Source organism: Salvelinus sp. IW2-2015, linkage group LG36 (assembly GCF_002910315.2).
Source record: "Salvelinus sp. IW2-2015 linkage group LG36, ASM291031v2, whole genome shotgun sequence".
Taxonomy (NCBI): Eukaryota; Metazoa; Chordata; class Actinopteri; order Salmoniformes; family Salmonidae; genus Salvelinus; species Salvelinus sp. IW2-2015.
Genome location: NC_036875.1, coordinates 33,488,128 through 33,500,839, shown reverse-complemented (window position 1 = coordinate 33,500,839; position 12,712 = coordinate 33,488,128). Strand labels below are relative to the sequence as shown.

The 12,712-nt window shown below is 41.7% G+C and overlaps 1 protein-coding gene across 1 annotated transcript in view; it reads left to right on the top strand.

Moving 5' to 3' along the window:
* Nucleotides 1-12,067, top strand: part of LOC111959501 (adenylate cyclase type 5-like) — a 68,492-nt gene extending 56,425 nt beyond the window's left edge. The window contains exons 2-3 of the mRNA XM_070437638.1: nucleotides 10,652-10,801; nucleotides 12,026-12,067. Coding sequence (XP_070293739.1) covers nucleotides 10,652-10,801; nucleotides 12,026-12,067 — 192 coding nt within the window. The remainder of the gene's footprint in view (nucleotides 1-10,651; nucleotides 10,802-12,025) is intronic.
* Nucleotides 12,068-12,712: the final 645 nt, after the last annotated feature.

Here is a 12,712-nt window from a genome sequence, read left to right as displayed (position 1 = left end):
AGAATCAGAGCAGGTGGTCATTTCAGTTCAAATGTTCAGCAGTCTGATGGCTTGTAGATAGTAACTGTCTCTGAACCTGTTGGTAACAGACCTCATGCTCCGATTTAGTTGAGTTCTAGCATATCATCACATGAACTGAATGAGATGTTTCAGTAGGATATCTGATGGGGCTTTTGCCAAATGAAAAATATCTAATTCCATGTACTACATTTTTACTGCACATGTTCTTTTCAAATAATACATTGACCAACAAAAGGCAGCATACTTGCCTTATACATGAGAGCATTATAGGAGATGATATGACGGTAACATGTGGCACTTCACAGCGATGTGTACTACAGCTCACAATAAGCAGCAAGCTGCCTGGCCTGCACATGATTTGCATTTCTTTTAGCACACAATGCACTTCATTGTGTTGACTTGGGAGTGTAGCACACCGTAGGGATTCACATTTAGACCATATCAAACCATTCTCCACTATACATTCTCAACCTGATGACTGTCGTTTAACGACCATTTTAAGCTCTGATGCTGATGTTGTCCCATGTGTTGCCTAGCATGAATTATGGGGCGGTCATAATTAAACATGGGTCCTTGGAGACCTAAGTTTGCCACTTTTTTCAAAGTATACTTGAGTTCACTGTATGCAGAGTTACAGCAGAGTTTGTCAACTGCTCATCGGTCTAGCTGTCGGTGAAATACAATATGTTTTCAATGGCGCATTGACAAATAGAAAAGTTACTTTTTTTTCTCAAACTCTACACAGCAAATAAAGCTGTGAGCAGCGATATCCACTACGGCATTGTCATCATCTCTCTCTCTCTCTCTCTCTCTCTTTCTCTTTCAATTTAAGGGCTTTATTGGCATGGGAAACATATGTGAAATAGATTACAAACAAAAGAGAAATAAACAATACAATTGACAGAAAACATTACACTCACAAAAGTTACAAAAGAATAAAGACATTTCAAATGTCATATTATGTGCAAATAGTTAAATTACATAAGGGAAAATAAATAAACAAATAAATAACGGTGGCCTTTCTCAATAGCAAGGCTATGCTCACTGAGTCTGTACATAGTCAAAGCTTTCCTTAAGTTTGGGTCAGTCACAGTGGTCAGATATTCTGCCACTGTGTAGTCTCTGTTTAGGGCCAAATAGCATTCTAGTTTGCTCTGTTTTTTTGTTAATTATTTCCAATGTGTCAAGTAATTATCTTTTTGATTTCTCATGATTTGGTTGGGTCTAATTGTGTTGCTGTCCAGGGTCTCTGTGGGGTCTGTTTATGTTTGTGAACAGAGCCCCATGACCAGCTTGCTTAGGGGACTCTTCTCCAGGTTCATCTCTCTGTAAGTGATGGCTTTGTTATGGAAGGTTTGGGAATCGCTTCCTTTTAGGTGGTTGTAGAATTTAACGTCTCTTTTCTGTATTTTGATAATTAGCGGGTATCGGCATAATTCTGCTCTGCATGCATTATTACATTGTACACAGGGGCTATTTTTGCAGAATTCTGCATGCAGAGTCTCGATTTGGTGTTTGTCCCATTTTGTGAATTCTTGGTTGGTGAGCAATGGGTTCTATAACTGATTRAAGTATTTTTAGCCAGATCCTAATTAGTATGTRGAATTTTCTGTTGCTTTTTATGGCATAGAAGGCCCTTCTTGCCTTTTCTCTCAGATCGTTCACAGCTTTGTGGAAGTTACCTGTGGTGCTGATGTTTAGGCCGAGGTATGTATAGTTTTTTGTGTGCTCTAGGGCAATGGTGTCTAGATGGAATTAATATTTGTGGTCCTGGCAATTGGACCTTTTTTGGAACACCATTATTTTTGTCTTACTGAGAMTTACTGTCATGGCCCAGGTCTGACAAAATCTGTGCAGAAGATCTAGGTGCTGCTGTAGGCCCTCCTTGATTGGTGACAGAAGCACCAGATCATCAGCAAACAGTAGACATTTTACTTCAGATTCTTGTAGGGTGAGGCCGGGTGCTGCAGACTGTTCTGCTGTGCCCTCGCCCATTCGTTGATATATATGTTGAGGAGGGTGGGGCTTAAGCTGCATCCCTGTATCACCCCACGGCCCTGTGGAATGAAATGTGTATTTTTTGCTAATTTTAACCGTTTGTTAAACGGTGATATGATCAAAGCACTTCGAATTTGCCGAAGGGAGGGTGGGGGAGGGCCTTGTATGCATCGCAGAAGTTAGAGTAGCAGAGATCCAGTGTATTGCCCGCGCGAGTGCTACAGTCAATATGCTGATAGAATTTAGGTAGGCTTYTTCTCAAATTTGCTTTGTGAAAATCCCCAGCTACAATAAATGCAGCCTCAGGATATATGGTTTCCAGTGAAGTTCCTTGAGGGCCGTCGTAGTATCTGCTTGAGGGGGATATACACGGCTGTGACAATAACCGACGAGAATTTTGTTTGTTTGAAAATGTTTGATTTGATAGGGAAGCTGAGAGGTCAAATATACTATTTAGGTTTTTTACTGCCAAGTTTACACCTTCATTATTACAGGGAAATGTTTTGTCCAGGAAGTTGTCTTTAAGGGATTGAATTGTTTGTTGCCTAATACTTTTTTGGTAGGTTTCCACACTACTTTCCTTCCATCTATAGCATTTCTTAATATTATTCAGTTCCTTTGGCTTTGATGCCTCATGATTGAGTAATGCTCTGTTCAAGTAGACTGTGATTTTGCTGTGGTCTGATAGGGGTGTCAGTGGGCTGACTGTGAACGCTCTGAGAGACTCTGGGTTGAGGTCAGTGATAAAGTAGTCTACAGTACTACTGCCAAGAGATGAGCTGTAGTGTACCTACCATAGGAGTCCCCTCCAAAGCCTACCATTGACTATGTACATAACCAGCGTGCGACAGAGCTGCAGGAGTTGTGACCCGTTTTTGTTGATTATGTTGTCGTAGTTGTGCCAAGGGGGGCTACTGGAGGGAGAGAATGCTGTCACCTCCAGGCAGGTGTTTGTCCCCCTGTGTGCTGAGGGTGTCAGGTTCTTGTCCAGTTCTGGCATTTAGGTCGCCACAGACTAGTACCTGTCTCTCGGCCTGGAAATGATTGATTTCCCTCCAGGATGGAGAAGCTGTCTTCATTAAAGTATGGGGATTCTAGTGGGGGGATATAGGTAGCACACAGGAGGACATTTTTCTCTGTTGAGATAATTTCCTTTTGAATTTCTAGCCAAATGTAAAATGTACCTGTTTTGATTAATTTAATAGAGTGAGTTAGGTCTGCTCTATACCAAATTAGCATACCTCCTAGTACCTTTCCTGTTTCACACCTGGTAGTTTGGTGGATGGGACTACCAGCTCTCTGTAACCTAGAGGTCAACCAGTGGGCCCACCTCCTCTATACCATGTTTCTTGTAGGATAACAATGTCTGTATTTCTGATTTCTTTGGTGATGTCCAGGTTCCTGCTCTTTAGGCCAAAAGCAGATGACCTCAGACCTTGGATATTCCAGGATGAGATAGTGAAGGCTTTGTGTTCCCTAAAGTGTCCAATGTTGTTAGTCGTGTGGTTTGGCCTCAGACCAGTAAGTGTGAAAAGAGCCTGCCGAGCATCTGGTACATGCCATTGGCTTGGGCTAGTCTCTCGGTCTCTCTCTCTTTCTGGATGCTGGGTAGGTAAATATTGACACTGCAGGGTTTTATGACTCCTAGACGCTAGCTGGTAATTCTTAATTGCCACCTCTAAAATAATGTTGCACCTAAAAAGGTACACAGGTAAGCTAGTGCTCCGCTTGTTCCCTGGTTACTACCAATGCAGGATAATTAGCATGGCTTGGTAAACAGAAACACGACCACAGAAAAATGCAACAGGGTCTTGGTGTTTGAGTTTTCACTGACTCACTCCATTATTACCTCTGCTAAATAGAGAAAGGGGTCAGTAAGATTTATAATACTATATTTGTTTTTGAGTAAAAATAACCTAAAGACCATAGTGATTTGAAGTGAAATGTGAACAGATGGTTAATAGAAGCAGACTGTGACTCAGCCGTGGTGTTGGAGAGGGCATAACTGTTATTTCAACAAATGGTTAAGAACAGTTTATTACAGGTTTATAAACTATCTATGAACTCATGTTTTACAGTTTATAAACGACTTAAACACTTTTTTAAGTATATTTAAATTGTTTAAAGTGTGGCTACATAAGCTATTAGGATTCATCATGGCCTTATTCGAACAGGAGGTAAACATGTACTGATGTCACCGGAAGGCTGTATGAAAGATCCAACTCTGAGCTCTCTGGCAGTTCTTTACTGTTACGCCCACTGTGTTCACTCTGCATGTAACACKCACACACACACGGACACACGGACACACGGACGGACGGACGGACGGAGGGAGGGAGGAATAAGTTCATCTGGACTGGCTCCAGGCCTACCTCAGCCTGGCCCCAGTCTGCCCTGGTCTGTCTTCAGCAGCTGTCCTACTGACACTACTGGCCTACTACTGCTACAACTACTAGTATTCGGCTGGGTTAGATATCTCAGTAGTAGGGAGTGGCAATCACAAGGCCTTTTCTTGCCCTGTGTAGCATCCACATGACCGTATTTGCTGCTCAGAACTGGATCACTTACCCTWACACAGTCTCTCCTCCTCATGTTGTCTACAACGCATTTTCATTGTTTTTCATTGTATTTCTTCTGTTTTCTTCTATAAATAGATTAATAATGCTGCTGAGTTGGACCAGGAGATTTCCCCCAGCCAAACTGAGGTCTCATGGGGTTCCCCTGTAATAGCTGGGGTTTATCCCGTTGACCTCCAGAGTGCCATTATGTAGGTATATGGTCAGGGGTCAATGCAGCTTCACATAGCTTTTAATACACCTTCCTGTTTAGAGCAGAAAAAAACATCTCTTCACCTCTATTGATCTCTCTGTGCGTGTACTTTCATCACATCTCTTTGTCCATCAGTACAATCTCTCTCTCTCTCTCTCTCTCTCTTTCTCTCTCAATTAAATGTTTCATTTGACCTTTATTTAAATAGGCAAGTCAGTTAAGAACAAATTCTTATTTTCAATGACAGCCTAGGAACAGTGGGTTAACTGCCTTGTTCAGGGGCAGAACACAGAATTCAAGGGGCTTTATTGGCATGGGAAACGTATGTTAACATTGCCAAAGCAAGTGAAGTAGATAATATACAAAAGTGAAATAAACAATTAAAAGTAAACATTAAAATCACAGACGTTCCAAAATAATAAAGACATTGCATATGTCATATTATGTACAGTTGAAGTTGGAAGTTTACATACACTTAGGTTGGAGTCATTAAAACCCGTTTTTCAACCACTCCAGAAATTTCTCGTTAAAAAACTATAGTTTTGGCAAGTCGGTTAGGACATCTACTTTGTGCATCACACAAGTAATTTTTCCAACAATTGTTTACAGACAGATTATTTCACTTATAATTCACTGTATCACAATTCCAGTGGGTCAGAAGTTTACATACACTAAGTTGACTGTGCCTTTAACCAGCCTGGAAAATTCCAGAAAATGATGTCATGGCTTTATAAGTTTCTGATAGGCTAATTGAGATCATTTGAGTCAATTGGAGGTGTACCTGTGGATGTATTTCAAGGCCTACCTTCAAACTCAGTARCTCTTTGCTTGACATCATGGGAAAATCAAAAGAAATCAGCCAAGACCTAAGAAGAAAAATTGTAGTCCCGTGTGGCTCAGTTGGTAGAGCATGGCGCTTGCAACGCCAGGGTTGTGGGTTCATTCCCCACGGGGGGACCAGGATGAATATGTATGAACTTTCCAATTTGTAAGTCGCTCTGGATAAGAGCGTCTGCTAAATGACTTAAATGTAATGTAAATGGTTAGCTTGAGAATAATAATTGCATGATTTATCATTCTACGGTCTGTATGTATGTAATCTTAAAAAAAAAAAAAAATTCACCTTTATTTAACCAGGTAGGCAAGTTGAGAACAAGTTCTCATTTACAATTGCGACCTGGCCAAGATAAAGCAAAGCAGTTCGACACATACAGCAACACAGAGTTACACATGGAGTAAAACAAACATACAGTCAATAATACAGTAGAAAAATAAGTATATATACAATGTGAGCAAATGAGGTGAGATAAGGGAGGTAAAGGCAAAAAAGGCCATGGTGGCGAAGTAAATACAATATAGCAAGTAAAACACTGGAATGGTAGATTTGCAGTGGAAGAATGTGCAAAGTAGAGATAGAAATAATGGAGTGCAAAGGAGCAAAATAAATAAATAAATACAGTAGGGGGAGAGGTAGTTGTTTGGGCTAAATTATAGATGGGCTATGTACAGGTGCAGTAATCTGTGAGCTGCTCTGACAGCTGGTGCTGAAAGCTAGTGAGGGAGATAAGTGTTTCCAGTTTCAGAGATTTTTGTAGTTCATTCCAGTTATTGGCAGCAGAGAACTGGAAGGAGAGGCGGCCAAAGGAAGAATTGGTTTTGGGGGTGACCAGAGAGATATACCTGCTGGAGCGCGTGCTACAGGTGGGTGCTGCTATGGTGACCAGCGAGCTGAGATAAAGGGGGACTTTACCTAGCAGGGTCTTGTAGATGACCTGGAGRCAGTGGGTTTGGCGACGAGTATGAAGCGAGTGCCAGCCAACGAGAGCGTACAGGTCGCAGTGGTGTGTAGTATATGGGTCTTTGGTGACAAAARGGATGGCACTGTGATAGTAGAATATATATCGTAGAATGTTATGAACCGGCACTGAATCGTAGGAGCTAACTACTAGCTATATAGAAGTTGGATGGAAGAACGCCCAGTGCTGCTTACCTGAGATGCCATCATCACACAGTCTTTCGTAGGTGTCCGCTATGACTTCCTTTGTGTTGGTAAGAAAGGCTGAACAGTATTGGTTGTAGCCAAACTGACACTCAAAAAATGGCCAAAATGGAGGGTGGTTGATAGCGAAATAAATTGGAGTTTTGTTTTCAAAAACATTTTTTGTTCTCTAAATATTTTTGGGGAATAAAATGCATAAAGTTTTGCGCTCTATTACAAAATATTTGATTGCATTTTTTTAATCAGCTGGCTGGTTATACGCTGTACCGGCAGGATAGAACAGCGGCGTCTGGTAAGACKAGGGGTGGTGGACTATGTATTTTTGTAAATAACAGCTGGTGCACGATATCTAAGGAAGTCTCGAGGTATTGCTCGCCTGAGGTAGAGTATCTTATTATAATCTGTAGACCACACTATCTACCTAGAGAGTTTATCTGTATTTTCCGTAGCTGTTTACGTACCACCACAGACTGAGGCTGGCACTAAGATTCCACCATAAACAAACAGGAAAACGCTCACCCTGTTGATTCCAAATAAAAAGTTGCTTAGTCYTTGTGCGTTCTCAATGGACATTRGGGTGCTTTCGTAAATTCGCTCTGGCTATCTACTCCGATTTCAGAGCGCTCTCGTCTGAGTGTATCAGAGCGCAGAATAAAGAATTTACGAGCACTCAACACCCATTGTATATGGCCGGTGTCAGTAAACGTCAGCAAAAAAGCGTAATGGAAATTGTTTTCCAGCAGCACAGTCACAGTCATCAACTCTCTGGTTAACATGAAAACTGCCTAACCAGCTCTGCTAGGGCGAGTAAAATGGTCATAGTGGTCTTATTTGTGTCTGGAAGTAGCTAGCAAGGATAGCCAACATTAGCTTGGGTGCTTGACTGACGTTGTAAGACAGAACGCTCAAATCAACCTACTCCTCGGTCCGAACGTTCAGTAGGCTCCGAGAGCTAAATCGTTGTCTGAATTTTACCCAGAGGGTTTTTCATTTTTTCAATGGAATAGAACCACCATAACATGAATATCAAATCAATTAAGCAAGTACCAGTCAAAAGTTTGGACACACCTACTCATTCCAGGATTATGTCGTATATTTTCACATATATTTTTTACTAATAATAGTGAAGACATCACAACTATGAAATACACATATGGAATCAGTTAAGAACAAATTCCTATTTACAAGGACAGCCTACTCCTTCCTCCCCATRGGGGAATTGAACCCCTGTCTCCCGCGTGCCTGCAATATGGAAGACTATCAAATGCTTCTCAAAGATGCCCTCTGGTGTCAAACTAGCAGTAACTTGCATTAACAGAAAAAATGACTGACAATTAGATAACGTGCCACAGAATGCTGCAGCAGCACGCAAGGTGTGCCGCCGTCTGACGCAACTTTTAAAGGAGGAACCACTGTAGCTATATTGGCCGGTGACAATATATCCTCRAAACACCGGCTTTGAGGGCATTATCACTTTTATTCAATGGGTTACCAACATATTCAAATAATGAGTGACATATTTTAATTTAAAACTTTATTTTTATGAATTTATTTATACTATTTCATTCTTCCACGAGATATAGTTGACACACAGATCTAGGGTTGCTACCCAAGCCGGCTGGTCGTTTGTTCTATCGGTTCGGTTGCCAGAGACGCGACCCAGTCATTAAGTCTAAATGTTCCGTTTCCATGATGGCTGGATGTTCTTATCCRTTGCTTGTTAGCTAGGCAACTTTGGCTAACACAGTCTTCTAGTGATCTGTTTTGGATACATCCATAACAATGAGCATTATAATGATGTGCGATTTCACCTGGCACAGAACATTTGCTCTTTCGGCAGGCCACTATTGAGAAGAGATAGCCAACTACACAGCTAGCACAATCACTTCAAACTAAAGCTGTAATGACAGCAAACCAGCTGCATTTCGTGTTTTTATATTGACAATTCTTTGCATACAGTATATCAATAGTAATTATGCTGATTCATGATTTCGACTGGCTGAGAAAAGCTGCCAGCCTGTCTGTCTCATCTCAACTCCTGACACGTTCATTAACATAGGACAGCAGGAGATTGAATTTCAATATTGAAACAATGTTGCAAATGTCAGAGAGACAGACAACAAGGTTTATACAAATCTCTGCTGTTGAAAACCAATTGCTATTTAAAAAAAAATGGAAGATAATGTCTAGATGCTTTTTATAGTGGATATCAAGTCTATAAATTGTCTGGCTGGGCTGATGAGACAGTGGATTGCCCAGTCAGATGGAACAGAGTGATTAGGCATTTTAACATCATAGATTTAGCTGGTGGTTACTTGTGGAATAGACACAGCCTGGAATGTGGTTTTAACCAATCAGCATCCAGGATTAGACCCACCCATTGTATAATAGGGTACTCTCAATACGTTCTCTGTCTGACAGATCCATTTCCCTCAGTGAGGATAATGCTTTATCTATCTGACAGACCCTGACAGACACACACGCCCGACCGCACGCCCGCCCGCCCGCCCGCCCGCCTGTGCTCAGTGTGCAGTGTGAGTTATTCTGGTTGGAGATATGTCTGCAGGAGTACAGTTCGGTTCAGCTGAGTATAGTGGTGTGTATGTCCCGGTGCCCCTGACAGCAGACAGACAGGCTTCATTCCAAATAGCATCCTATTCCCTATTTAGTGCACTACCCATAGGGCTCTCTTCAAAAGTAGTGCACTAGGTAGAGAAGAGGGAGTCATTTGATAGCAGACGGTCAGACAGTGTTAAGAGGGAGTTTAGATGCACTGTTCTGCTCCTATTCCAACCCAGAACAGAGGAGAGCAGGGAAACTGAAGGCCCCTCACTCTCCACTCAACAAGTATGAATGGTGCTCCAGCAGGCTGAAAAGCATGAACCAACCTGCTCTCTCTCTCTCTCTCTCTCTCTACTCTCTACTCTCTAACTCTTCTACTCGTCTCTCTCTACACTCTCTCTCTCTCTACTCTCTCTTACTCTCTCTCACTCTCTACTTCTCTCTCTCTCTCTCTCTCTCTCTCTCTCTCTCTCTCTCTCTCTATACTCTCTACTCTCTACTCTCTCTCCTCTAACACTCCTCTCTCCTCTCTTACTCTCTCTAACTCTCTCTCTCTACACTCTCTCTCTCATCTACTCTCTCACGCTCTCTCTCTCTCTACTCTCTCTATTTCACTCCCATCAATCTCTTGGCTTATTTTGTTATCTGTCCAATTTAAGTTATTTGGACAGTAGACCAACACAATGACCATTTATGGGAATGTGGTAACGGGGGATACATTTGGCTTGTACGTCAAATCTCACACGGAGATGAAAGTCTGTCATTTAACGGAATTAGTTGTGGAGGGGATCTATCACACCATTTATTGAACACTGTCACATTGGTATAAAGGGATCGGGAGACAGGCGCAGGAATGCGTAATAGGGTTTTTTATGGACCCAAATTACAGCGTGCCGTGTAAAGMCACGGGGACGAAGACCAAACAAACACGTATACAAAACACAGAGTTGAGACCCAAACAAAAGAGCGAGGATTACCTTGAATAAATACACAAGCGGACAATGATACCATACGGGACGAGACCTGTAATCATCTGRGCAATACACACGGCACGAAAGCCAAAACAACACAGCACAGGTACTCACACGACCAACGGACATTGGAACAATAATCGACAGGACAGTGGTGAACAGGGGGCACACATATACAATTACTAATCACTGGGAATAGGGACCAGATGTGCGTAATGACAGTTCCGGAGGGATCCGTGACAAACACTCTCTTTTCTCTCTCTTCTTCTATTCCTCCTCACCCTTCCTCTCCCTCTGTCAATATCCCCCCATCTCTTCCTCCCCTCTTCAGATAGTGTCCAACGTCCTGATCTTCTCATGTACTAACATCGTGGGCGTGTGTACCCACTACCCAGCCGAGGGCTCCCAGAGACAAGCATTCCAGGAGACCAGGGAATGCATCCAGGCTCGCCTCCACTCACAGAGGGAGAATCAGCAGCAGGTAAGGCCCATCATGGTACTGTGGTGGAACCACAGGCAGTAAATGACTTGACATAGTTAGGCCGAGTTACTGCTGATGTAAAAAGGGCTTTTGAAATACAGTTAATTTATTAAATGAAATGCATATATTTCCTAATAACCTAGTAACCAAGGTCTGAGTTTCCGTAAGTAACCTTTYGCTTCTGCTCCCTATAGACCAGGGAAGGGCAACTCCAGTCCTGTTCATAGTCAGATTCATGCCTAACATGAGTAGCTACTACCAAGTGCCATATGCTTTGTTAGTCACCCATGATAAGCGCTGTCTTCACAGTAACTAGATGAATGGTGACAGTAGGGCTGTGGCGGTCATTACATTTTGTCAGCCGGTGATTGTCAAGCAAATAACTGTCAGTCTCACGGTATTTGACCGTTTATTAACATAAACACATTTAGCATGTCCTGGCTTCCTCACATAGCCTACAAGACACTGATGCAGACCTTTGGAACATCTACATTTTAAAAAGTCTAATAAATCCATGTAATATAGCCTACACCTTCACAATACATCCATTATTTATTTTAGACAGGTCTAAAGAAACATGATATGAACAAAATGTAGTCTATTTCAGAAGAACAGAGTAGCATACTCTGAGTTGTCCTTATGTTAGGTCCTGATCTGGCTATGCCATATGGCTGTGGGCTACACTAGTTCATTTAGCAGACAAGATTTGCTTATAATTCCGTGGCATTATTTTATATTATTTTATAGTATGAAGAACACAGTGTAACAAAGCTGAATAAAATAGAAAGGATATTTTCTCCAAATGATTTGAGGGAGCGCGCACATACGGCTATTCTGTGTTGAGCGGTTAACATAGAAACAGGTACTCCTATATGCTTAATTTAGAGTTATTTATGTAACTTTAGTTGTGATACAAATGTTGGACTATATGTTTAGATTTCTAATACATTAAATGGCTGCAAGATGCGACTCTAATGATGATTTGAAAAWAGTTGCATGAAATGCATGATCTCTGCTTTGTTTTTTACACAGGCTGTACACTCTTCATCAGTCTCTCACTCACAATTTGACAAGCACTTGATAATGCCTCGTATTTCACGGCTGCATCTCCTTCGTGTGGCATTAATGCCCCCTAAAAAAATCCATGCCTTTTGCTGTCAGTGATCAGCCTGCCGAAGCACCTCTCACATTGCTCTCAGTCATGTGATCGGGTCTTTCTCACAGGCTACAAGTGAAGACAGACACATCGGGGACACAACTGCATGAGTCTTTATCCTATTCCGAGGCGCATATGGAAGATATTGGAAGAACTGTCCACATTTACTTTTCGTCAGCCAACAAGATGAGTAGACCTAACGAACAGTAAAAGCACTATCCTATGTCAATCTACTATCCCCCATACTACAAAAGTTGACCTAGTCTATTCTGCGCCAGAAATAAATATTCCAAACATAGTCTGGGACAGTTGTGGGATACGATAGATCCCAAATTAATACAACCACTAGCATCAAAAACCTGTTTTAAGCAAMGAGRCWGACYCAACAGATGAGAACATTTAGCTTAAAATGTTGATAAACTATAAGGTTATTTCTTCACATTATAAGCGCAGCAATGCGCACACGGCAGTAGGCTATAAGCGTGAATGTTCCATTAGCAGGAAAACAAATGTGACCACAAATGGGATTATGCATGTATTGCTTTTATTATAAAGGTGCATTTTTATGGTGAAAATGATCTTCCCCAAACGTGAAACTCACGCGCTGCTTATATATGCCAGTTAGGCTCTACACCCGTTGTAAAGCGGATTAATGTGCTTCATTTTAAGAAGTTATGTGGACCCTTTTTTAAAAAGGGGGTAGATCAGCTTTAATATTGCAGATAGATTGTAGCTTCCATCGATGTAATTGTCTG